The following is a 24628-nucleotide window of genomic DNA, read 5'->3' as shown; positions in this document are numbered from 1 at the left end:
TGCAATAAACCAGTTCTGAAGATTTTACTTTTGCCAATTTATGATTAATGTTTTTTTTAATATTACAGGTGAATGAAATGGCTTTGACTAGAAGATCTTGCAAAAATAAGCCTGATGTATTCTGCTACATCATACATAATAAATAATAAATACATCCTGTTAGAAAATGATTTTTTTTTTTCTCTTAAAACCTATTTTGGGTGAGAACTATCTAAAAAAAATCAACTGATAAAGTCACAAAATTTAATCAATTTTGTGAGAAGATCAAATTTTTCTAAATTAGCAAAAAAACCTGACCTGATTGAGAAAAACAGATGTCATTTTTGGATTTAGCGGTGCAAAATGGTCCTAATTCAGTTGAAAAAAACCTACACAACTTGCAAAAAACATTTTTTGTAACCCAGTGTAATTCAAGGGGGGAAAAAAATCATATATTGTTTCTTTAGTAACTCATATTAAACCAGAACTGGACTGAACCCCTACAATCAAACCTTAATTGAACTGGTGCGAAAAGTAGAAACACTGCCCTCGTGTGGCCAAATTATGCAATTGCAATTTTGAAACTACAGAATTTACAGCAAAGTACATATCTAATGAAAAAAAATATATGTTTTTTTGGGACTTTTGTGCCCTAAAACCATAGTAATAACCACACATTTCACTAAAAACAGTACTAATTCTTTCTAAGACATCGAAATTGAAAATAAATCCACACAAGCATCAGCCAACACTGGCACACGTAGATATATCACCACCTAATTTGGAAAATTTAAGTTCAGCCGTGAAACTTCCCTCTTTCTCTTAACTGTGAACTCCAACAGATAAAAAATAATTACAACTAGAGGTAATTTTGCATCCAATTGCCCCAGCACCACATGTGAGGGTTAGGGACATGACAATTTATTATACTGATAAGTAAACACAGGTTTTATAGCTCTAAAAAAAGTGGCAACTAGAAGAAAAAAAAATCATACAGAACACCATTCTAAGAAAATCCAGATGTGTTGATTAATTTAAAAAAAATTATATTCTGATTACATATGGAAAATAAGCTAATATTGTCAATAAATATTAAAGAAAGACAGTGGACAATCAGGTTCCTTTTTTTTTTTTTACCATTTTGAGCGTTGTCCACTGTATATCTGGTAGGAATCTAAGAATTAAATGTTCAAAAGATATTCCACATTTCTTTTAAAAATGTTTACACACTGACAGCATGTGAAAGTGAAAAGTAGATTGTGGCATCTTAACACACAGGCCTACATATGGATTAACTTTAATGCCTTTGTGGATTTATGGATTTCCAAGTTTACATAATATTAATATTTTCCCCTCTAGGCACTTCTTGCCTCCACTCCCACTCAGACCCCCCCCCCCCAGTATGACATAAAAATGACCCAGTTCAAGGCTCAGATGCTCGGCAACATGACTTTATTGACCATTAAGTAATCGATGATATCAATTAGAAATCAACAACCCCCCAAGCCAATACAACAGCCATACAGTACAAATCGCTGGTACAAATCACTCATTCAGTTGCATTATACATGACAAATACAGCACGGGGAATACAAAAAGATGTATACAGCTGTTTTTACTGTAACCTTGTGTTAAAGAGTGGAATAGTGTGGATACTTACTGGACACGTTAACCTGAGGCAACTTTGCGGAGGCATTGTGGTGGGTCTCGGTGGTTAATACAGCCACGCACCTGGGAGAGCTCATATTGCTGTGGCACTGGACGCCTTCATCACACCTGTATCTGGCTTTTCAAAGTATTATTATGTCAACCTGAGAAGTGTGCATGTGATAACTTCACCGTATTCAGCAGAGGTTTTATTTTTCCTGGTGTAACCTGGGGGAAAATCCAAATTCAAGTAGCCTCTTTGGGTGAAGAATCTGTCAGCCGGTAAAAAAAAAAAAAAAAACCTGTGAGAGAGTTGTAAAGCCACTATACATGAGGTGATGCGTCCCCAAAATATGTAACAATACCCTAGACTGTCATCAAATACAGCAGGCAGTTGAACCTTCCAGCCTTTGGCTTCATTAGTTTGGTAGTGATGTGTGAAATTCTGTACTTAGAGCAGTGAAATGTGTTTCCACTGCTGCTAGACATACAAAATGAGTGAGGTGGACTCTGAGTAGACCCATAGTGTAGTTTTTTTTTTTCCTTTTCTTTATACACTCAAAACATATGGGAACTGAAAACACTGAAAAAGAGTAGGAAACACTCCCAAGATTGTCAGATTGTAAATACAGAGTGCAATCCCGGTCACTCCTGTTTAACTCCTTCTTGCATGGAACCCACAAAGACCCTCATCCGACTCCCCAGATATTAGGGGTTCAAGTTTTATCAGTCATTAAAAAATAATAATAAAAAGGTTTCCCCTCTTTTATTCATTGTTGGCATGGATCTCCATGGAGCAGCAGGGGATACATAAAAAACAAAATGCAATCTGGGAGGAAAATGCATGAGGTCGATTTAAAACCCACGGTCTCATCACAAAGACATCGACAAGCTTCTCTTCCCCCCTCTGACGAAAATCTAAATTCCGAAATTCAACAATTACAATGAAAGTAACTAATACCAAGAGTAGTCATAATAAAAGGCATTTCAATTCTTTGTTTGTTTTTTTCTTCTTCTTCTTCTTCTTAAATACAGTGATGCCAACAGGCGTTATTTACAGCGCTACCTCCACACCCCTCTCCTCTGTGAAGAGAGGTGTGACGAGGTCAATGAGGGCGGCTGCTGGACTCCGATGTCCGCCGTTGCCGCGGAGTGCTGTGACCGTTTGTGCAGCCGTTGTGTCGCTTGCTTAGTCCGCCGTTCAGAATGTCTTGGATGTGCTGTACTATCAAGTTGATCGCCACTGAAGAACGAGAGAAGAAACGAGTCAAACAGAGAAGTTAAACTGGCGGACTCAAGTATGGAGAATTAGACCACACTGATGGGAACTGATCTGGTATTTAAAGATCGATAGTTGATGAAATGATGAAAATCGGTTCCCTGCATTTTTTTTTTTTTTTAACACTTAAAAAGGTATTACACAAATTAATGTACTCAGGCTATGTTTACACTGCACGTCTTGCTGCTCAATTCTAACTTTTTGCTGAAATCCAGTTTTGTTTTGTTTTTTTATTCAAGAAAGGAAAAACAATATATGATGCATTTTAGATACAATGTTTTGAATTGTTTTTCTTAGTTTAACCGACCGAATCCCATCCCTCCCATATAGATACAAACTGCCATTAAACATGAACCAAAAAAAAAAAAAAAAAAAGGGGGGGGGGGCAGTAATATACATAATGATGTGGGTAAATAAGGGACACTTTCACACGTTGTTTCTAGTTTACAGGGTATATGATGCTATGGGAGGGTGTTGAGCCTATCAGAATACAAAATTGAGGGGCCCCATAACTTACAAAACTTTCTAATTGATCCTCTGGTGAAATACTTTATTTTTTCTAATTTTTGGAAAAAGATCAGATTGCTAAAACAAACAGATGCTTTTGGTGGGTCAGGAGATTTCCACTCTAGAGCTATTCTCCTATGGGGTACAAGGGAGGTAAAGGCAAAAGCATTTTTCCTCTCTGTGCCCAATAAGAGCTTGAAATCTGATTTTTTTTGCATGGCTGTTCACATTATAAATTAAATGCAATGCCGTCAGATTCATACATGAACAGTCTACAGTTCTGAACACTGTATTTACAGGAGTAATTATGGATCTTGCCGGGTTTCATTTAAATGATTTTAACGTTAGATGAAATGCGATGTGATCATTCAGACTCAAGTCGTGTCGCAAAAAAAATCACATATGTATCCGATACAGGACCACATATGAAACTGACCTGTGTTTGATTTGGGAAAAAAGTAAAATAAAATCAGATATGGGTCACCTATGGGTAAAGAACCTCAGATTTGGGCCACTTTTGTCTGCAGTGTGAATGTGACCTTAGATGTATTACTTCCAGATATTCAATTCCAGATGAGTCATACATTGTTAGTGTCAAACTTTGGGGTGAGGCAGACATGATTTAGAATTACTGAGCTTTTATCCATCTCCAACTATCATTATTGTACTGGCATAAAAAAAAAATCTAATTAGTCGACTCTTATTTCAAGAATAAAGTCATTATTATAGGAATACAGACAGAATTTTAGGAAGAAAAAAAGCCCTATTCACATGATGATTTAGAAATTAAGCCCCCACATCTGTTTCATGTGGAATAAGCAAAGTCTATTTTTAATTGATTTTACCGACTTTATTCCTCAGTTCTGATGTCAAGGCCAGGTTTAACACTTCCTTAACTGTTGAAAGACATAAAAATGCTCCTTACTGTAGCTGTCATCATGGCCTTCATCTGTCTTAAGGCTTAAGTTTGTTCTTTCAGTGAACACCATTGCTAAATTGTGACGTGAATCTGTTGGATTTCCACTGAAAATACTTAAAACTTATTGTCACTAGTGCAGCCTCCACTGTTCTCAACCAGGAAATGGACTGAATAAATGCAGCAGAAAGAAAAAAAAAAGTTGCACATCCACCAAATTACAGAGATGTTGTTTTGTATAAGACTAATATTATGACAGGGCTTCTGTTTCCTGAAACAGGGTAGGTAATTTGAAATGGAATTTTTACTTTCACCTGGGATTAAGATTAGACAACCTCTGCAATTAACTACAGATCCACAGGTAATACTAAGTCTTAAATGAATAAGGCTAAAAGTCGATATTAGGAGGAAAAGTCAACATTTGAAGAATTAATCTGTAGTTGTAACTGTACGAAATGTCTTAATAGAAGTTAGGAAACAATGCAGTGTCAAGTGTATTTCAGTTTAACTACCAATTTGACAATTCTGAACATTTTCAGTCTTTTTTGTGATACCCGTTTTAAGACTCTTATAATGCACCTTTATTCTTTAAATATCATAATTTTTATCTTAATATATCAGAATGTTTTTTTTAGTCCTCAGTGTGGCCTAATTTCTCCTCAGATCTGAGTTTCAAGGCAGTGGATAATTCTGTCCTTACCGAGGTTGTCAGCTCCTCGTGGGATGATTACATCTGCATACTTCTTTGTCTAGTTGAAATGAAAGAAAAAGACAAGATGGACAACATTAACCCTCATGTTTAAAGAACTTCAACAATTATATGAGATAAATGTGATGAGGAATGGGGGAAATAAAAATGATCCAGCTCATGCCTTTACTGTGCATCCATAGAGTCAGTCACTCACCGGTAAACAGAACTCCTCGAAGGCTGGTTTCACAAAAGTGATGTACTGTGCCAGAACTTGTTCAAGCTCTCTGCCTCGTTCACTGATGTCTCTTAGAACTGCAAAAAAAAAACAAAAAAAACATGAACATCCACAGAACAAATCTATAAATCGGAGATATCAAAATCCACACTTATGTAAGCAATGTTAGGTGCAGTTTTCACATCAGTATTGATAGTAACCTCAAACGAACCCATTACCTACAGAACTTGGATTAATATTCATGTGCATTTATATACCAGAGGCAATAATCTATAGCTACTGTGGGAGTTCAGGGTTTGTACAGGCTTCAAGAAGTTAAACTTAAAACTTTAAGAGCATTATGAATGCAATATAAGACCTGTAGTACAGTCCGTTGTACTTGGGCCAGAATTTGATGTTTCTGATGAACATTGTTCTAATGTTGGGTGATAGCAGGTGTTTGCTTGTAGATTTGCAACACCAGCTTTAATTTTTTCTTTTTCTGACTTCACATGTAACTAATGCTTTTATTCACAATATTTCCTGCTATTTTTTTGCGGTTTAAAAGTCATTTCCAACAGGTTTCAAACATGATCTGGAAATCCATCTTTTTAAGATTGTACTCGCCTGTATGAGATGGAAGTAACTGTACCATGAACAATCTGACTTAATTCGACGAACAGGTTTTCCCCTGTTTTGAAGTGATCAAATGACACTCTGGCCATATGCCACATTACAACACTGGTTTCTCTATAAATAATGCATAGCTTGATTTATTCCTTTTGTGGTTTCAACATGATCCTGGTTTTAGCTTTTGCTTGAATGTGATCAATACAAATTTTTACCAAGGAAGTAAAAAGTGTGACTAAACATAACTTTAACTTCATTATCAATTAAACTTTTAGGAACTGTCAAAAATCGTGTTTAGATCATTTTTAAGGCCTGAAATTCAAATTACTGGGTGTTATACTCATTAAAAGACCCCTCTGTGTACCAGGAACAATGCACAACACTATTCATTGGAGCTGTTACCAACTGCCTGGGTGTTAACCTGAAATCTAACACACACCTCGACGGGAGAGCCGTGTGTCTGGATCTGTGTCGACAAACAGTTTCATCTGGAATAGGTCTCGGATCTCTTGTGAGTAAAACATCAGGATCCCCTCAAACAGAACCACATCAGCTGGATACACCGTAATAAACTCGTCTTTCCTGAAACACATGGGAAAGGCCCTCAGTAATGACATTCAGAAGACATTCTGTTCAAGTTCAGCCCATGATTACAGTGACATTACATAATAAGCTTCTATAACTGAATGTTTAGTTGAACTGGATTAACGTCAGCAGTTATTGTTCGGCAATTTAATGAGAAATTCTGGTGAAAACAGAGTGACGAGAGCATCTCACCTGGAATGAGTCACAAAGTCATAAACTGGGATCTGGACAGTCTTCCCCTGCAGGATCTGTCTGAGCGTTTGCATTATCAGCTCATTGTCAAAGGCATCTAAGGACAAGAAAAGGCCATTTACGTTGTAACCCGAAGAGGATGGCGTTTCTTGTCACACCAGTGACATGCGTGTGCTGTGGACACGTGGGGAACCCACACGTTTGGTAATCAAGGAATCACTTTCGTGTAACAGGTGTCGGCTTCAGTCGGTCTCCCAGCAGCTGCCACTCTGAAAGGCATGCTGACTGAGGAGGTTTAAAATCAGCCGAGAAATGAAGTCAGAACGAGGCGAGGCAAAGAGAAACTCCAAAAAAGGAGTCACTGCTTCTGCCAAAAATGCCTTGTAAAAATTATGAATGCAGAAAAATGCAAATTGTGCTGCTGTGCATGTCAATTAACAGAAGGTTTTAACTAAATGTTAGTTTTGTAACAACATACTGTCCATTTCTATTAGTTTTCATAATTTTTTTTTGTTCATGCACTATGAAGTACGAGATATGTGTTAGAATGTACTCAGTGTCCCAGTACCTGGATGGTCGAAGTTGAACTGGCCCTTTAGCGCCTTTGCCTTTTGTTCAGGAGTCAGCACCTTGTAGAAGCTGTCCTGACTGAGTATCGCCACCTGGCGCTGGTGGTGGTCAATCTTGTTTTGTCCAAGCAGCTCCATGATCTTTTCACACACTGATGACTGCAGAAACAGTAGCACACACAAATTAAACTCCTGTCCTGCCAGATAAGAAATGGAGCATGGTCGAAAAGTAAGATCTTTAACAAGCTCCAGGTTAGAAAGCCCACTTGCACTAAATTTGCAGTGACACCATGTGCAGTCGCTCACCCTATGTGAGGTCATAAAAAGGTAATCTACCCCATGTGAACCACACTTTGTCCTCACTGACCTCCCCATCTAAAAGAATCTCATAACCAGTGCTGAGTGGGCATTCCCCTGAAGCCAGTGGCTGTGCTTCTTTTGTGTGCAGGAAATTGTACCACAATGAATTTGTACACTCATGAGTGGGAGAACATGCTCAAAGCAGCGTTTTGAGCCAACAGGGACCAACTTTGCACCAAATACAGACCTAATATACACTACCATTAAATAGTCTAATCAGGTTTTAACAAGCTACATTTAAGACTTTAAGACCCATATGAATGTTGTACAAGACCACAACATATGCTCTAAAGCTGCTAGAGCCAGTGAGGGTGTCACAAAAATTATGTAGGTTACAGTACGTTAAGTACAGTATGACCCTTTTAAGCCTGTTATGAAAACCTTTTTCAAAACCCACTAACCCAGATTTTGGTGATGACCCCGATGTAAATAAAGGACATTTGGTGACAGCCAGCTTTTGCTGGTCTAAAAATGTTTTCTATAACAAAACAGCAAGACATTTCAATACCTAAAATTCTCATTAGTGGGTTTAAGATGAATTAAGGAGCTGTGGAAATCCTGCAAAGTTTAGCAATAACTTTGTTTTTTACTTTCTCGAAACCAAAGGGCATCTTTTTTCTTTTTTTATAGCCTCAAATTCATAGCCTACAATAGCAAAGCTCAAAATCTCCAGGAAGTCTGAGATAATAACCAACGAAATGAACCTGTATAACCATGCCACAAAAAGCAGGAGATAGATTTCCAACATGGCAAAATAGGTGTCCTCTAAAGCCACGTGGTTTCACACCCAGTAAATAGGCTGTGAGGTCAAAAGGCAAAATAATAGACAACCCTTAATCCCGCCCACAGCGAGGGGTTTAAGGAAGCAAAACACCGGTTACGTCCCTGTGTCCTCATCTGGAACAAAGTTTGGAGGAGGGATTTGAAGGAGAAAAAAACAAGAGCAAATCTTCGGCCTCATCCGTATTTACTGATGTACCTACGATAAAGCCCACATTCAAATACAAACTGGAAATGAAGACGAGTCTTAAAAAAATAGGAGTAAAATTAACAACCATCGTTTTATTTTCACAGCGAGTCTTCAATACAACTTCCTGGCAAAAAAAAAACCACTATCTCGATTAGAATCAACGTTTTTACACGAGATGTGGTTTTTGGCACCTCTAAGTCACATAATACATCGGATTCATGACAAAGAAATGCAGCTTATGACGTCTTCTGACCGGTCAGGACGGGGGAGTCGCGCGCTGCCCACGCCGTACTCATCAGTTACGGTAAAGAAGGATAACAGCGGCTATAAATGTACAAAGGAAACGCCGGCTTCCGCTCAAAACCAACCCTTCAAAAAATCTCGGCAACTGCTTCCAACTCAAATCAAACCCAATCTTTTACATGTAACATTACTGGAAATTTAAAAAACCAAACAAACACACGTGGGCGGGATATGTTTGACAATCTTTAAGGTTTTCCCGCTGGCGCCTCCGTCTGTTATTATTATTGATAACACTAACGTTCAATTTGACGACACACTGGATGTTAGCGTTTCAAGACATCATTCAAACGAACGTGACACACACTCGATGCTTATTTCCTACTGTACAACCTTATCACAATACGCCTTAAATAAACCGCGGCTGCCAATTTGTTTACAAACACACGTTAGCTAGCCTCAGGCAAGCTAACACTAGCTAGCATTAACTATTGTCTAGCGCACCGGCTCTGCTAGCATGTGATGGAATTTAGCTAAGCGGCTAAGTTAACATCTGCCATCTCCACGTAGTCTAAGGACACGCGGCCCTGTCTACATCAAACAAAGAAAATGTATACGGAAATAACGCGAAATGCGATACGACGGATACGTGTGTTGAGCTAAACTAGTACGACTAGAAAACGGGATGCTTTAACAGATGACCGAGCTGTCAATCAAGTCTGAACGTTGCGTCGCAGAGGCCACGCGGTCAACTAACAGCCGGCTGCCGACTGACACCCCGCCGTGATTTATATTAAAATCTACGCGTGACAATTCACACAAATCATGAAATATGCTAGACAGGATGCCAACCTTGCCGCTGGCGGTGCCTCCGGACACACCGATTAGAAAAGGTTGGCGAATAACGCTGTTGTTTTCGCCTCGGTCCCTTATATGTGTTTCGCTGTCCCCGGCCATACTTGCAATGTGCAGTCAGAGCTGCTGCGTTGGAAGATCATTGTGACGAAGCTCCTCCCACCGCAGGGCATTTGGTTTTATGCAAACCACCATTTTTATTCAGATTTATTTATTTATACGTCTTTTGTCAACACTAGTCCTCTACTTTATTTATACACTACATTCTTTTTTGTTTAACACTCTTGGCAAGTATTATTTTGTCTTGCTTATGATTGACAGGTGGCGTATCCAATCATCTTTGACGCTGGACGACTTCATCATCCGTAGTCGTCTTCGTCCCGCCCCTTACTTCAGTGTCAGCAAACTAAGTAACGTTATAAAGCATAATGTTTGGAAGTATTTAGATTTTCGGCACTTTAATTCGCATTCTTTCGGAGGACACCTGCCTGGGTAAGTATACTGTCTAAACTTATACTATGAAGCATTACTAACTTTATATAGCAAAGCGAAGAAAAGAAGCTAACGTACTACAGTAGTGTACACCCGTGTAGTTGGACTGTAGGTTGTTTTTAACGCAATCACTTTTGCATTAATGAAGAGAATAGGTTAACCTGCAGAATGCAATGCTTTACTCCACAGCTGAACGAGGAACGGAGCCAGATTGAGCATGCTCCGGAGAATTGCTACGTCTGTCCGGTGGCCGGCTGCTAGTCCACTGGCAGCGGCCGTGCGGTGCGTGTCCTCGGGCTCTGTGAACGTCACTGCCCCGTTGAACTTCTGGGGTGGACAGAGAAGGAGCAGCAAACACAAAAGCAACACCGAGAATGTGTATGAGCCTGCTACAGGTACCCACACTGTTCTGTATGAATTATTCTGACTATTCCTGAATATATTGACGTAATTCTTCCTACTGGACTTTGGACTTGAGTTGTGTGAAGATGTCGGATCTCTAGTCTGTGGACTTTATTTTAGGTCAGGGGTCCACATACAGCCCAATATGATCTCAAGTGGGTCAGATCAGTGAAATAATAGAATAACAACCTATAAATAGTGTCAACCCCAAACTAACCATAACCCTAAAATTGCATGATGAAAATGTAAACATCTATCTATCCTTTAAAAAATGTGAATGACATCAACAACTTGAAATTTCTTTAGAAAAACAAGTGCAATTTTAACAATATTATGTCTCAGCTTATCATTTACACATTTGCATTGTAACTTACAGTTCACAGTGGATCTAGAAAGGCACAAAACTTTTACTAACAGGCATAATATCGTTAAAATTGCACTTATTTTTCTTAAGAAATTTCAGATTATTAAGATCTGTTCAGGTTATTCACATTTTTTGGTGAAACTACTGTTTCTAAATGTAAACATTTTCATGTGATATCACTTTTCAACAATAAAACAAGGACAACAAATTGGATTTATCGTTATTTATAGGTTATTATGATAGTATTTTACTGGTCTGGCCTACTTGAGAATAAATTGAGCTATATATGGCCCTTGAAATAAAATTGTTTAAATTCTTGATTGTTACTATTTTGCATCTTACAAATTCATCCAAGGGGCTGGATCGGACCCTTTGGCGGGTCAGTTTTGGTATGTATGTTTGACACCTCTGGTTTAGGTGGTTTCCACTGCACAATACACAAAATTAGTGAAGCTGCACTGAAATCATAGCATGGCATACTACTTAAGTAAAGTAAAACAACAGAAATCTAACCTGTTGAACTAAAGCCATTTACTTAACATGTAATAAGTTTAAGAAATTGTACAATTCTTTACAGTTCTTACATAAAACACAAAAATTAAAGTCCCCATTGATCATAAAAATATATATGAAATACTTGTATTATCAATGATGGAAGTAAAAAACCTCAACCCTGCAGGGAAACTGCCGAATCTAAAGACTAAGGACTATTTAATCATATTCTAAACTGCTCACATCTATTCAGCTCTAACTACATGAACAGACAACATCAATATAGAAATTGTACCAACTGGTGTTTGATATCTGATCTTTGCAGGGCGCATCTTGTGCCATTTAGAGCCATGTGGGGCTGCGGAGATCGACGAGGCTGTGAAACATGCCAAATCAGCCTTTGGCCACTGGAGCAAGCTGTCTGGGATGGACAGAGCACGGATCATGATAGAGGCTGCTCATATCATTGAGGTGTTATTTGTATTGTTCAGTCATTTGTTCAGCTTGTATTTAGTCTGATATTATACTGAGGAGGTTTTGTTAATATGGTCCAGAGAAAACAAAGGTATATCAATAAACAATAAAACTTAAAGAATACCAAAAAGAACAATGATGCTAATAATAATAAAGGGCATTTCTATAAAAACTGTAAAGAATAATTAAAATAATAAAACTGGAAGGCAAATGAATCCAGTAAACAGAAATAGGTACACATAAAACACTGTGAATTTAAGATTTTTAATTGAGGTAAATATAAGGAAACCATCAACCTTTTCCCGTTGCTGTTCCAGGTTTATAGGTGCTCAATGAATAAAGCTGCATTTTCCAAGATCAGTAAATTTATTTTATATCAATTTAGCTGATTAATCTGTATCAATAGAACATTTTGCAATTTATCACTAGAACTAGATTAATTCAGCGGCTAATATTTGGCTTCTTATCACAAGTGATGACTTTAAAGAAGCCATAAACAAAAAAAAGGCAGCTGGTTTGATGTTTATTTAGAATAGAATACAATACTTTATCAATGAATGTTTTTTGTAATAAAGGTAGAAATTTGTCCTTGGCCTGCATGAAAATGTCTATCACAGTCCACCATAAAAGTGTACAAAGAAAAAAACATCTGCATCATACATAAAAGCATCACATGACATGTGAATTCACAACCAAACACGGCACTAAAATTAATTTCACATAAAAACTACATTACAAGAAGCACCAGGTCTAGTCAACATTTGTGAGTTCAGGTGAATAAATATATGTAAAATGTGATGAGGTTGGAGGCTATTTAGAGATGGATATAATCACTGATTGAGATTTACTATGGCCACAGGAATAAATGCCTTTTATAGATGTGTTTCTTTGCACATGGAATTCTATATGTCTTCCCTGAAGGTAGGATCTGAGATATCGACTGATTACTTTGAACTATAGCTTTAGTCTAACAGCAATCCAATACTGTGCATATGCAACATAATATACAGCTTGCAGTAAGTGTTATACTATCACCAGTGATGAATCTCAGAGCCAAGCAATATAACATCCTGCTGTTTAAATCAGTAAAAAACAAGACTTGCAAAAAATGTTTTAGTGATTCCTTCTTGGTCTTATTTCTTAAACTATTAGTGCACAGATATTTTAAGGAGGAATCTGCTGAATTATGGCATGCAGTTGTGTAGCATAAAAATCAAAAATCTAGTACACCAGCTTCTGCAGTTCATAGGTTTTGTTTTAGCAAAAGAAAACTTAAAATACTTCCAGAAACTTGTCTGCTTCTTTTATATATTCATCTTCCTCTGGTTTTTAGGAGAGCTGATGATTTGCACCTGATTTCAATGTTGTTTAAGAGTTGTATGTAATTACAATTTTGGTCCTATTTTCATGTGTAGAGCAAGAGAGAGGAGATTGCTGAAATGGAGGTGGTCAACAATGGGAAGTCCATCACAGAGGCCCGTCTGGACGTGGACTCTGCCAGACTGTGTATAGAATACTACGCAGGGCTGGCCAGCACTCTGGCAGGTTGGAAACTATGACTTATGCTTCTACTTCCTACCTTGAAGGCCAGACAATGCCAGCAGTTCCACCTAATATTACTAATATACACTTGACTGGGGATGCTCATTTTAATGTACGAGTATAAATATGATAGTATGGAATTTCTCACCTCACATATTGACAGGTGGTGTTCTGTTATCAAATCTCTTTTTCATTTCTAAAAGGCCAACATGTCCAGCTGGCCGGAGGATCTTTCGCCTACACCCGAAGGGAGCCTTTAGGAGTGTGTGTTGGCATTGGTGCTTGGAATTATCCTTTCCAGATCGCTGCCTGGAAGTCGGCTCCAGCTCTAGCATGTGGTATGAAAATCTTGTAAATCATTAAACAGAGCTTACAGTAAATGAAGTGTAGCAGCAAATTGGACTTCTGTTGAACCTGAAGTGGACACTTAAAGGTTGTAGACATCACAATATCAACTCATAATCTATTTTTCAACCTATTGTGTTGTAAAATATCTGAACAAATACACAAGTCAGATTAGGTACAAATGTAGAAGCTACGTCTCTTTATTGTTAAATATCATCCCATAGTATCTGCTGGTTCAGGAAAAAACATGCAGTCGATTTTTCTAAGAGTGTTTATTATTATGATGTTGTTTTTAGTTCGTTGTTATATCTTTATATCTTTAGCTAGTTTACATGATAGTCCTTTTTTATATGGTGTTATATATTGGTATTTTCCTGTGGATGGTGCTACAGCCACAGAAATTTTTTAACAGAAGTGACTCTCACCATCATCCAGTTAACATGGTTATCTACTGTTATGTGTGTTTTAATTGTCTGATCATGGGATTTTAAACCATGGAATTACTAGGTGGCTCTTTTTGGCGACATCTAAAAACACATATTTCTAACAAGCATCGCAATCTGTGAATTTGTGTCATTTGGAACTGCAGTTGCAGCATTACTCTGATGTGGCAGGCAGCCTGTAATTTCCTCCAAATAGCACTATTACTGTATTGTGTAGAATGGAGGCTTGTAAACCTTTTGCTAAAGGGCTTACAACATGAATGTCTTTTTCCTTAACACTTCCAAAAAGCATTAACTATAAGGTGGAGCTATGATAATCAGTAAATCTGCTATCATAGTAACTGTTTCCTATCAGGATGAATCCAACTTTACCTCATTTGAAGCCACAAATATCCATGAAAAACACACATTAACATTTCTGAGCATTCTTACCAGTGATCACCGCTGCTGTGTTGACTTTTCCTGATCTATGACCTAAACCAGGAAACTCCATGGTCTTCAAACCTTCACCAGTAACACCAGTGACCGCAGTCTTACTGGGAGAAATCTTTGCTCAGGCTGGAGCTCCAGAGGGGCTTTTCAACGTGGTCCAGGGTGGTCAGGAAACTGGCAGTTTACTGTGTCACCACCCTGATGTCGCCAAAGTGTCCTTCACTGGAAGCGTACCCACGGGCAAAAAGGTCAGAGTTATTTATACAGTTCAATTAAACAACCTCTGTTTTACATTGTATATTTTCCATTTCAAAATTTCCTTCTTTTCCATATTTTTCCTGATCATATTTGACACCTGAGTACCAACAAGATGTTTTTTTAATGTAACAAATGCTTTTAAAATCCAATATTTAACCTGTGTTTTATTATAATTGTTAGATGCACTGGTGGGGCTATTTAAATGTTTATTATTAGTATTATTATTATTATTATTATTATTGCAAAGAAAAAAATAATGGTGTGACATAGAAATATAGAGGGGAAAACAAAAACCCAATGAGATAGTCTCAAATTATTAAATTAATATGTAAATTCATACTGAACAGAGGCACCAAGTTGTGATATGGAGACAAAATCATTGAACCGAATAGATCAAATTCAATACTTGGTTGTGGTTAAACACATTACTGTGTTTGGTCCCACATTGACAGCCTACGCATGAGGATTATCGTTGCTTCATGCCACATTTTGGATTTTACCCAAGATCTAGCATCTAGGTTTCTTTCCCATTTAGAATTCTTAGCTAACTTAGAAATGTAAAGTCAAGTCTGCACTCTCATGCAAAAAGTTGGATGTTCTTCAGGCATCTTTGAATATCAGAGTGTGTGGGATGGGGATAACAGTCTGCAGACACATTTTTTTGCATCTTTTCCATGCGTTATCAGACATGAAACTGGTTAAAATCAAGCTCCATAGTTTTCAGGAACACTATGTGTGTTCTATTTGTGTGTTCTAAACTGGAACTGATAATATTTCATATGTATTTAGATTACATATGAGTTAAATAAGAGAAATTTTTGGAGTCCAAACTCACCATCTGTTGCGTCTCAGATCATGGAGATGGCTTCTCATGGGGTGAAGCCTGTGACACTGGAGCTCGGAGGAAAATCTCCCCTGCTCATCTTTAAGGACAGTGACCTGGAAAACGCAGTGCGAGGAGCTCTCATGGCCAACTTCCTGTCTCAAGGCCAGGTAGTGGGCTCTGTTTTGGATATCTGTATTCGTATGAAATGACGTTTTAGCATCGTCACTTGGAAACCTTAATGTGATTTTGATTACAGGTCTGTAGCAATGGTACGAGGGTGTTTGTTCAGAAGGATGTCCTGCCTGAGTTTGTAGAGGAAGTGGTGGAGCGGACCCAGGCGATAGAAATAGGAGACCCACTACTGGAGACCACTCGCATGGGAGCACTGGTCAGCCGGCCACACCTAGACAAAGTCCTGTCCTATGTGGATCAGGCAAAAAAAGAGGTAATTGTGAGTTGCCTGGTATGGCTTTCATTTAGAACCAGGTTCACATTATGTAGCAAAATACTGAAGGAAGAACATGATCTGGTTTCTAGGGTGCTACAGTGTTGTGTGGAGGTGAAGCGTTTGTCCCATCAGATCCCAAACTCAGAGGTGGATACTACATGACTCCATGTGTTTTAGGTAAGCAGGAGACCAAAATGTTTAAGTTTATGCTTATTTACTAGGGTTTGGTGCTTGTGTATGTTAGAAATCGAAGACTCACATCAGTTCAAATCAGTGAGTCTTTAAAGTTTGGATGCATCATTTCTTACATTTTTGTATCTGTAAAATCAGGTTTATTAATATTGAACAATAAACAGAGGTTTATGGCTTTATTATTTTGAAATGTGACAAATAATTTAGATGTTTTTGTCTCTCTAAAATGTTTAGTTGCCTGAAGTGTGTTTTAAAAGTTTAACTGGAAACAAAGAAAGAGAGTTATCAAGTTAAGAAGAAACGCTGAGCCTGTTTACATGACCAAAAAAATCTGATAATTGGGAGTAACCAGGTAATTGTAATAATCAGATCTGGTGCGTTTACATGCACTTGGGAAATGTGACAACTGAAAACCCTGGCTCAGGTACATTATCGGATTTCTTGACAGTAGGCATAAACTTCCTGCCATTGTCTTCTGCTCACGTTTGACTATGTAACTTTCATTTTCCATGATTGTAATTATTTTTTCACATATGCAGTAAAAGAACTAAATAAATCAGATTAACCTGTACACATGTAGGAAGACATCGGAGTATTGGGGATAAATCAAGGTGTAGTAATCTGATTTCTTATAATCAGATTATACCGTTTACATGATCGGGTATCTCCAGAAATCGGATAATGATCACAGTACTGGTTCACATGTAAACAGGCTCAATGTTAATGGACAATTTGTGATGTTAAAATCAAACTTTTATTGTTAATTAATGATTTGGTGTCCACTTAAGAAGAGCCAAAGAAATAAAATCACACTATCTGTACCATAACAAGCCTGTGTCAAATTGCATTGTATCAGATAGAGATGTGCAGCATGTACTTTGCCAACTAATAAATTATTACAGTGCAGATGATTTTTAACAACACACCAGTATATCCACAGTGTACCTCTTTCTGCTTCTTTTAGGTAACTGCACCGATGAAATGACCTGTGTAAAGGAGGAGATCTTCGGTCCTGTCATGTCTGTGTTGTCCTTTGAAACAGAAGAAGAGGTGCTGCACAGAGCCAATGACACCAGTTTGGGTTTGGCTGCAGGAGTTTTCACGAGGCAAGTGTGAATGAGAAGCAACCTCACAATGAAAACTGACTGAATAATCTGCATTAGACAGAGAAAAGAGTTAGTTTCAGAGGTGTTTTTAGCCTGTAATCTTATTTTTACTCTTCGATTAATCTAATTTAATAGTTTCACAGTATTAAAGTCTGGTTTATGTTAATTCTAAAAAGTTAGCAGCTCAGGTTAAGGCAAACAAACCAGTGGCACAGAAAGAAACGAGGAGGAAAACATGGCTTGAAACCAGCAGTTATTTTGTGGGTTAAAAACGTTTGTAGGACAAGAAATTAACACAGGAAATATAGTAGCAGCCGTTAAGTCAAAAGTAATTATTCTGAGGTTGACTAAAGAGTTACAAGCCACATTAATCTTTCCAAATTAAATTTTTATACTGTATCTGAATTTTACCAGCACAATATCTAATAACTGAAAAAAATCTTATTCACAGTATGAGTTTTATGCTCAAGTCAACAGGTTTGAAGCTGTGGCACAATCAGCCAGTTTTTTTGTCTAAATAATGTCTTAATTTACCCAGGATCCAAAGCAAATGAAGTCCTGGTTAAGGTAGTGACAAAACAAACAGTTTTGTACATTTGTTACATTTAGATATCCATCTGAAAAAAGACCATTAGTTAAATCTAAGACAAAGTCTGTCTTTGTGAATCTAGTCCAGAAACCTAATGAAAATATGAAAACCATTGAATTCTTCTTGTGATTTGTGCAGAGATGTAAGGCGAGCCCATCGAGTGGTGGAACAACTCAAGGCTGGTTCTTGTTTCATCAACAACTACAACATCACCCCTGTGGAGGTGCCCTTTGGAGGCTTCAAAATGTCAGGTAGTATGGTGGTTTTCTGGCAGATCTAGGACAAAACAATACAAGTAAACGAGTCTGTTACAAGGAGTTTGTCATCTCATGGTCTGATTCAAATGTTCTTGTTAACTTTAGCTCAGAACAGACATTATAAATTGTACAGCTGAAGTCTGAACTGTCAAAATCAAACACTTTCTAAATGTGAAATGTCTGTCTTGTCCTTGCTCTTTCCAGGCATCGGGCGGGAGAATGGTCAAGTGACAATCGAATATTACTCCCAGCTGAAGACTGTGTTTGTGGAGATGGGAGACGTGGACAGCCTCTTCTAAGAAAACCTCTTCTGGAGATGAGGATGGATATGAAATGCTGAACCAGAGACTGAAACAGATGGTTCAGACCTGCACAACCACTCAGGGATGGTTCATTTAACATCAGCATTCTGTGTCATCAAGCAAACCTGTCCCCACTCAACATGAGCCATATTTTGTGATATTTACACACAAATCATTATAAGTAAATGGAAATGTTAGATCTATTGCCACTTATATGGGATTAAAGATTGCTGCTACTTATTGATCTTTAATTGATTGCTGCCTTCATAAATGTAGAGAATAAATGTATTTTTGTTGCATACTGTAAAAACACAAAGGGTTTCAACAAATGAAGGTTTATTTTCCACTACTCTTATGTTTACACCTACAGATAAATGAAGCAATTTTGAATAACATTTGTATTAATCTGTCCATTTTTTTTACACTCAATGTAAGTTTCTTTGTCACATATCTGAATTATATGGAACTAATAATAAAAAGGAACCTGTAATAAATTAATGAATTAAGTGACAACATTTTGTCCATGTTAGTAAAAAAATGTAACAGACTATAAATATCTCATCTTTATATTTTGACTGTTGACAGCCATTAGTATGCGTGACTCCAGGGCTTAAATTCTTTTCCTCTTGGCTCGAGTTTTGACAGCAGCCCTTATCTGTGGAGAGGAAAGATGATAAACACCTGTATGATTTGTTGAACTTTTAATGTCAAGCTTTGTGTAATCACACCTGTAGTACAACTGTACCTTTGGTGGAGGTCGCTTGGGTTTCTTGAACTGTGCCGACTCTGTTTTAAAGGACAGTAAAAACTGAACAATGTTTGATAAATGTACCAAGTTTACATTAGTAGAAGCACATCTACTTACCATCTTCAGAGGGTAGATCCTCCTCACCAGACAAATTCTTATGAGGGTCCTATAACCAAGTGTTGACATATAAACACATTAGGAAAAAGCAACAAACATTTGAAGAGCAGTAGTTATGTATTGGTCATAATACTACAAACTTAATCTAGATTGAAACACAGATTCTATTCTCTAGGTTTCATTAATTTTAAGACCTTTTAAAGACCATACGGGTAAAGTTTGAGGCCAGATACCATTGAAGTCTAGTGTGAGGAGATTTTTTGAATTCAGTGACTAGTTTTTGACATTTTTTTAATGTTCTATATTAGTTAAAGTTTGTATCCCTGAAATTATTGGTAATCCGTGCATTTTCCTTAGGTAAACAAACAATTAGACCAGATTGCAGTGACTTTTTCATCCCTGCTTTACAATTCAAAGTTCCTAAAGAGAATTTATCACCTTCAACAAGCTTCACCCATCAGTCAATGCTGAGGCCCTGTTGAAGTTGTATTTAAGACATTTTAAGGTCTAGATTTCATCTTAGTAGAGTTTTTAAGATTTTTACAAACCCTCACATCAGATCATCTACTTCTGGACTCACCGTGATTGCTTTGTCCTCTTTTGGAGGTTTCTCTGTGTGGACCTTGCTCTCCCTCAGATGGTTTCCGTCCTGAAGTTTCTCCAGACGGCCCTGTTCTGCTGAAACATTGACTTTCAAGGTGTGGAATGGCGTCTGCACCTCGCCAACCCTAAAGTGCACGGCCATGCCTTCAAACCACAGGCTGTCACACTCCCCCTCCTTGAAGCCTGGTGGTTCATAGTCAGCAGGGGTGACTAGATGTAAAAGAAATACAATAGATGTTTTCATTAAATATCTACAGAATAAAGATGTTCAGTCCACTGTAAACTTAACAGGTGCCATTTTACTTCACTTGAAGCTATGTATGGGATAGTACTGAAGTCCTTTTAAAGAAAAAGATTTTTCTCCATCCATGTTGCTTTATTGCCTCTACACTCAAAGAAATCCACTTTCTGTGTTGTTATGGGGCAATGTGGTCAAAAATGTTTCACAATTTTTTTTCTTTTTTTTTAACATCAGTTCAAATCAATATTTATCACAATGAATCTCAAATCATTATGTCAAGCTTAAAGACTGAGTTTTCATCTGGAGTGAAAGTTCAAGAAACATTAAAATTTTCATGAGCAAAAGTTAAATAACAAACACTAAAACAATTAAACATACATATTTCAGCTGATAAAGTACACAAAATACAATACAAAAGACAGGAAAAGTGTGTAACACAAAACAATCATCTAGTCTTCATCTGATTAAAGCTACATAGATTGATTTTTAACAACTAAATTAATCCACAGTACTTTGATGCTTTGAGGTTTTACATGAAAACTGAAAAATTCATTTTTTAAATGTGAATATTTTCTGCTTTCTTTCCTCTGTGACAGTAAACAGAATATTTTTGGGCTAAGGATCAAACAAGATTTTTGAAGACGTCATGTTAGGCTTTGGAAATACCCTTTCACTAATTTCTGACATTTTATAGATCAACTGATTACTTGGTTAATCAAAAATAGACACTGGTAAATTAAGCAACACTGAAAATTATTGTTGGTCAAAACTCTAGATTAAATATCATAATACAAAATATATATCTCATGACGATAATATTTATCATTTTCTTACTCAGCTCTACATTGTTTGGTATTTACTCATTAAGTTCTTCTGTATATTTTCCTTGTGAAAAATAAAAATAAGAAATGTAGCGCCTCCTACTGTCATCATAGTAGTAGAGCTTCATGGTGAGGTAGACATTATTGGGGAGAGAACCCAAGTTCTGCATCAGCAAGAAGAGCTTCCTGATGAGCAACACAGAGGCTCTCTTAGTGTCCTCCAGTGTGACCTGCATCTTCACATCATTGTTCCTGCAAGGCAACCATCATTTCAGCCATTTGTGGACATTTTAAATATCTGACTTTAACAAGAACAGAATGTGTCTCCAGACCTGAGGACATCCATCTCTGGTCCTTTCTCAGTATATTTGAATTTGAACTGGTAGGACTCAACAACACACTAAAAAAAGAGATAAATTATAATTATTTAATGCACTGGTTATGACCTTTACACATACTGTTTTTCATAGAGGGGGTTTAAAAAGAGGTCTCACATTGGGATGATGTGGCTTGGTGTACACCTAGATTAGAATATATTTATATATTTAACACTGTCATTGTTGTCAACATTTCTGTTATCAGTGTGCTCATTTTACAAGTGCATGGATTTTAGTTACTTACCCCAATGAACACAATCTGGAGCTGAAAAGACAAAATACAAAATAAACTGCAGTTCGATTTTAAAGGATCCCACGTGTAAAAAAAAAAAATATATATATATATATATATATATATATATATATATATATATATATATATATATATATATATATATATATATATATATATATATATATATAGTTAAGTAAAGATGCTTACATATTGCTTCTCTAAAGCATCAAAGCAGCCCATCAACCTGGAAAAATAAAGATTAGACACGGTGAAAACAATCAGAGGATAAAATCACTCACTATTATTAGCTGCCATGTGAAGATAATGTTATCAGTCATTATCAAAATAGGTCAGGATGAGCCAGCTGCTGCAAGCATTATAATTATTGCTATCTTCACTTTATTTCAAGACTTAGGAAGAAATCATTTTTATTACCATTTCACAACTTTGTTGGCACCGGGAGTGCTGCAGTCTTCTCGCAAAACCTTGATGCACAAATCTAAGGAAAAAGCAGGAAAAAACCCACTGAAAACAGGACTTTATAGGTTGAAATTATACCTCCATGTTAAATAACGTCAAATGTGAAACACTACCAGACAGCAGTTGTATTGTTTCCAAAATGTCAAGATTCATTAAATGCAAGTCTCCCATATGAGATATTTGAGGCCTGAAAAGACTAAAGAATAGAGTTGTATTTGGTGGTTCTGAAAACAGGACAGAAAGGTTGACCCATGCACACCTGCAAATACACAAAAGTTGCACAGGACTATTTCTCTCCCAATTTGAAGTGTCTCAGTTACTATTATAGAGGTAGAAATATTTTTAAAGCCAAGCCAAGTATGGATCTTGTGCCACTGACTTGTAAAATATAGTCAGGTACAGCTCTCCCAGATGGCTCTGCAGGTAGGGTGGTCCAACAATCATGGTAAAAAATAAAGTATCGGATAACTTCAATTAGAACCCTGCAATAGGTTTTGGTATTCAAAAGATGATTTAGGAAAAAATTTGGAAGAAAAAGGAGATGTTTTAGAGGCTGCACAAAGCCTCTACATCAGAGCATGGTTTGAAGCCCCATCATCAACGAAAGCCCCTGCAAATGATTTGGCATTCCTTAAAAAGATGTCACAGTTGTCAAGAAAGCAGCCTTAGTAGCTTTCAGCCGACACCATTGGTACTTGAGTGAAGAACTGGTTGGCCTGGCATTCTGTGACTCCAGTGTGACACGAGCAGAAGCAGCTGATGGTTCACAACATGATGGAAAATGAAGGTTCAGAGGTTCCACTAAAGCATTGGGATGCCCTTAATCAAGCAGATTATGAAGGGAAGCAGATCAGGGATTTTGTCCCCACCAGCACCATGCCTTTCTTTGAAACTTTGGATCTGCCACAAACATTCTTCAGAATTCCTCCAGAAGACTGGGCTGATGATGCAGACTTTCAGAAGGATGAGGAAATTGTGCATTCTAGAAAAGTTGTCAATGATGTTGCTGAAAGAGGGGTGGAGCTTATTCAAGACTTCAACTGTAGCCGAACAAAAATGAAGATCATAAACAGTACTGGCTTCAAGTTGTCAAAGAACACAGGAACATTTTTTGTCATTTCAATAAAGCAACAGTGGTTGCTGGACTTTCTAAGTAACATTTTTATGCAAGTTGCAGTTTGATTTTGAGAATAAAATTACAAATTATTCTAATAATTGGGTGGCTGTGGCTCAGGTGGTAGAGTGGGTCGTCCAATAACCGAAGGGTTAGCGGTTCGCTAACCGCTCTATCCTAGTCAGTCCGTTGTGTCCTTGGGCGAGACACTTCACCCTCCTTGCCTCCAGCGCCACTCACACTGGTGTATGAATGCGTATGAATGTTTGGTGGTGGTGGGAGGGGCTGTAGGCGCGAATTGGCAGCCACGCTTCTGTCAGTCTGCCCCAGGACAACTGTGGCTACAGATGTAGTTTACCACCACCAGAGGGGGAATGTGAGAGCGACTGAATAATGGATCAATAATGTAAAGCACTTTGGGTGTCTAGATAAAGCGCTATATAAAATCCAATCCATTATTAATATGCCTTATTCATTTGGCTAGTTATGTTATAGTATATAGAACAAAATGCACGTGTCTTGTGCAACCTCTAAATATTAATTAATTTGCAAAAAATTTGGACTGATGTAATTTGGCCAGATATGGAACCAAATGCAGGGTTCTAATCCAGAGAATCTTTAAAAAAAATTTTTTTTGGACCACCCTACTCTATGGGTTATAAAAACAGTAAACTGTAAATATGCATTTCTGGCCTACATTCTTTTCCTCTTTTGTAGGCTTCAGAACCCCACATTAACACACAGGTACATGTTTTGATGAGTGTTTGTGGTGGTTCCCACTCACCTTCCAGATATCTGGATCTGTAGGCCACCTCTGGGAAAATCCCCCTGAGGTAAGTGATGGAGGAGACGGCCACAGCCATCATCCTCTTCACAAAGATGAGGGACGCCTGTTTGCTATTTAGGTCACTTTGAAATAACCCTGTCCACTACAAAGAAAAAAAAACGATGTTAAAAGCCTTCTTACTACATTTGTGGTGTGTTGTTCAGGCCACAAGATGGCGCGGTTACCCCAACTGACGTCTACATCAGACAGGCCTAATTCAACAGTTAGTTAACGTAACATTCAGACTGATGAGAAAATAAACTGTTAACATCAAACTTGGTTACAACGTTTAGCGTGTGATGTGTTCAAACCTCCGCAGTTTCCTTCTTATTTTTGGTGCACATCTTCCTGGCCGCCATTTTCTTTTCTTCTGTTACTACAGAGCTGGTTAGACACCTGACATCAATTAGCTAGATAAGCTAACGATTAGCTAAACATTGCTGAATGATTAAAGCTAACTAGCAGCTG

The 24628-nt window shown here is 37.5% G+C and overlaps 3 protein-coding genes across 3 annotated transcripts; 1 reads left to right on the top strand and 2 right to left on the bottom strand.

Moving 5' to 3' along the window:
• Window positions 1-1414: 1414 nt before the first annotated feature.
• Window positions 1415-9745, bottom strand: uck2b (uridine-cytidine kinase 2b). Its single transcript, XM_030160936.1, has 7 exons — window positions 9632-9745; window positions 7209-7368; window positions 6641-6737; window positions 6303-6445; window positions 5234-5331; window positions 5029-5077; window positions 1415-2869 (listed from the first exon to the last, which is right to left on the bottom strand). Exons 1-7 carry the CDS (start codon window positions 9734-9736, stop codon window positions 2733-2735), a joined length of 789 nt encoding a protein of 262 aa, XP_030016796.1. The 5' UTR covers window positions 9737-9745; the 3' UTR covers window positions 1415-2732.
• A 249-nt stretch (window positions 9746-9994) lies between these two features.
• On the top strand, window positions 9995-19577 carry aldh9a1b (aldehyde dehydrogenase 9 family, member A1b). Its single transcript, XM_030161076.1, has 12 exons — window positions 9995-10126; window positions 10316-10521; window positions 11710-11855; window positions 13274-13403; window positions 13604-13738; window positions 14672-14868; window positions 15731-15871; window positions 15961-16149; window positions 16242-16329; window positions 17309-17450; window positions 18178-18290; window positions 18501-19577. Exons 2-12 carry the CDS (start codon window positions 10344-10346, stop codon window positions 18593-18595), a joined length of 1554 nt encoding a protein of 517 aa, XP_030016936.1. The 5' UTR covers window positions 9995-10126; window positions 10316-10343; the 3' UTR covers window positions 18596-19577.
• A 434-nt stretch (window positions 19578-20011) lies between these two features.
• On the bottom strand, window positions 20012-24519 carry zte38 (zebrafish testis-expressed 38). Its single transcript, XM_030160630.1, is given in 9 exon segments — window positions 20012-20276; window positions 21232-21456; window positions 21459-21528; window positions 21623-21649; window positions 21750-21770; window positions 21948-21984; window positions 22176-22239; window positions 24119-24263; window positions 24472-24519. Coding segments are annotated over 9 exon segments (900 nt in total). The 3' UTR covers window positions 20012-20013.
• Between the last annotated feature and the right edge of the window lie 109 nt (window positions 24520-24628).

Source organism: Sphaeramia orbicularis, chromosome 17, assembly GCF_902148855.1.
Source record: "Sphaeramia orbicularis chromosome 17, fSphaOr1.1, whole genome shotgun sequence".
NCBI classification, from domain to species: domain Eukaryota; kingdom Metazoa; phylum Chordata; class Actinopteri; order Kurtiformes; family Apogonidae; genus Sphaeramia; species Sphaeramia orbicularis.
The sequence above is the reverse complement of the archived record's forward strand: the minus strand, read 5'-3'. Positions and strand labels throughout refer to the sequence as shown.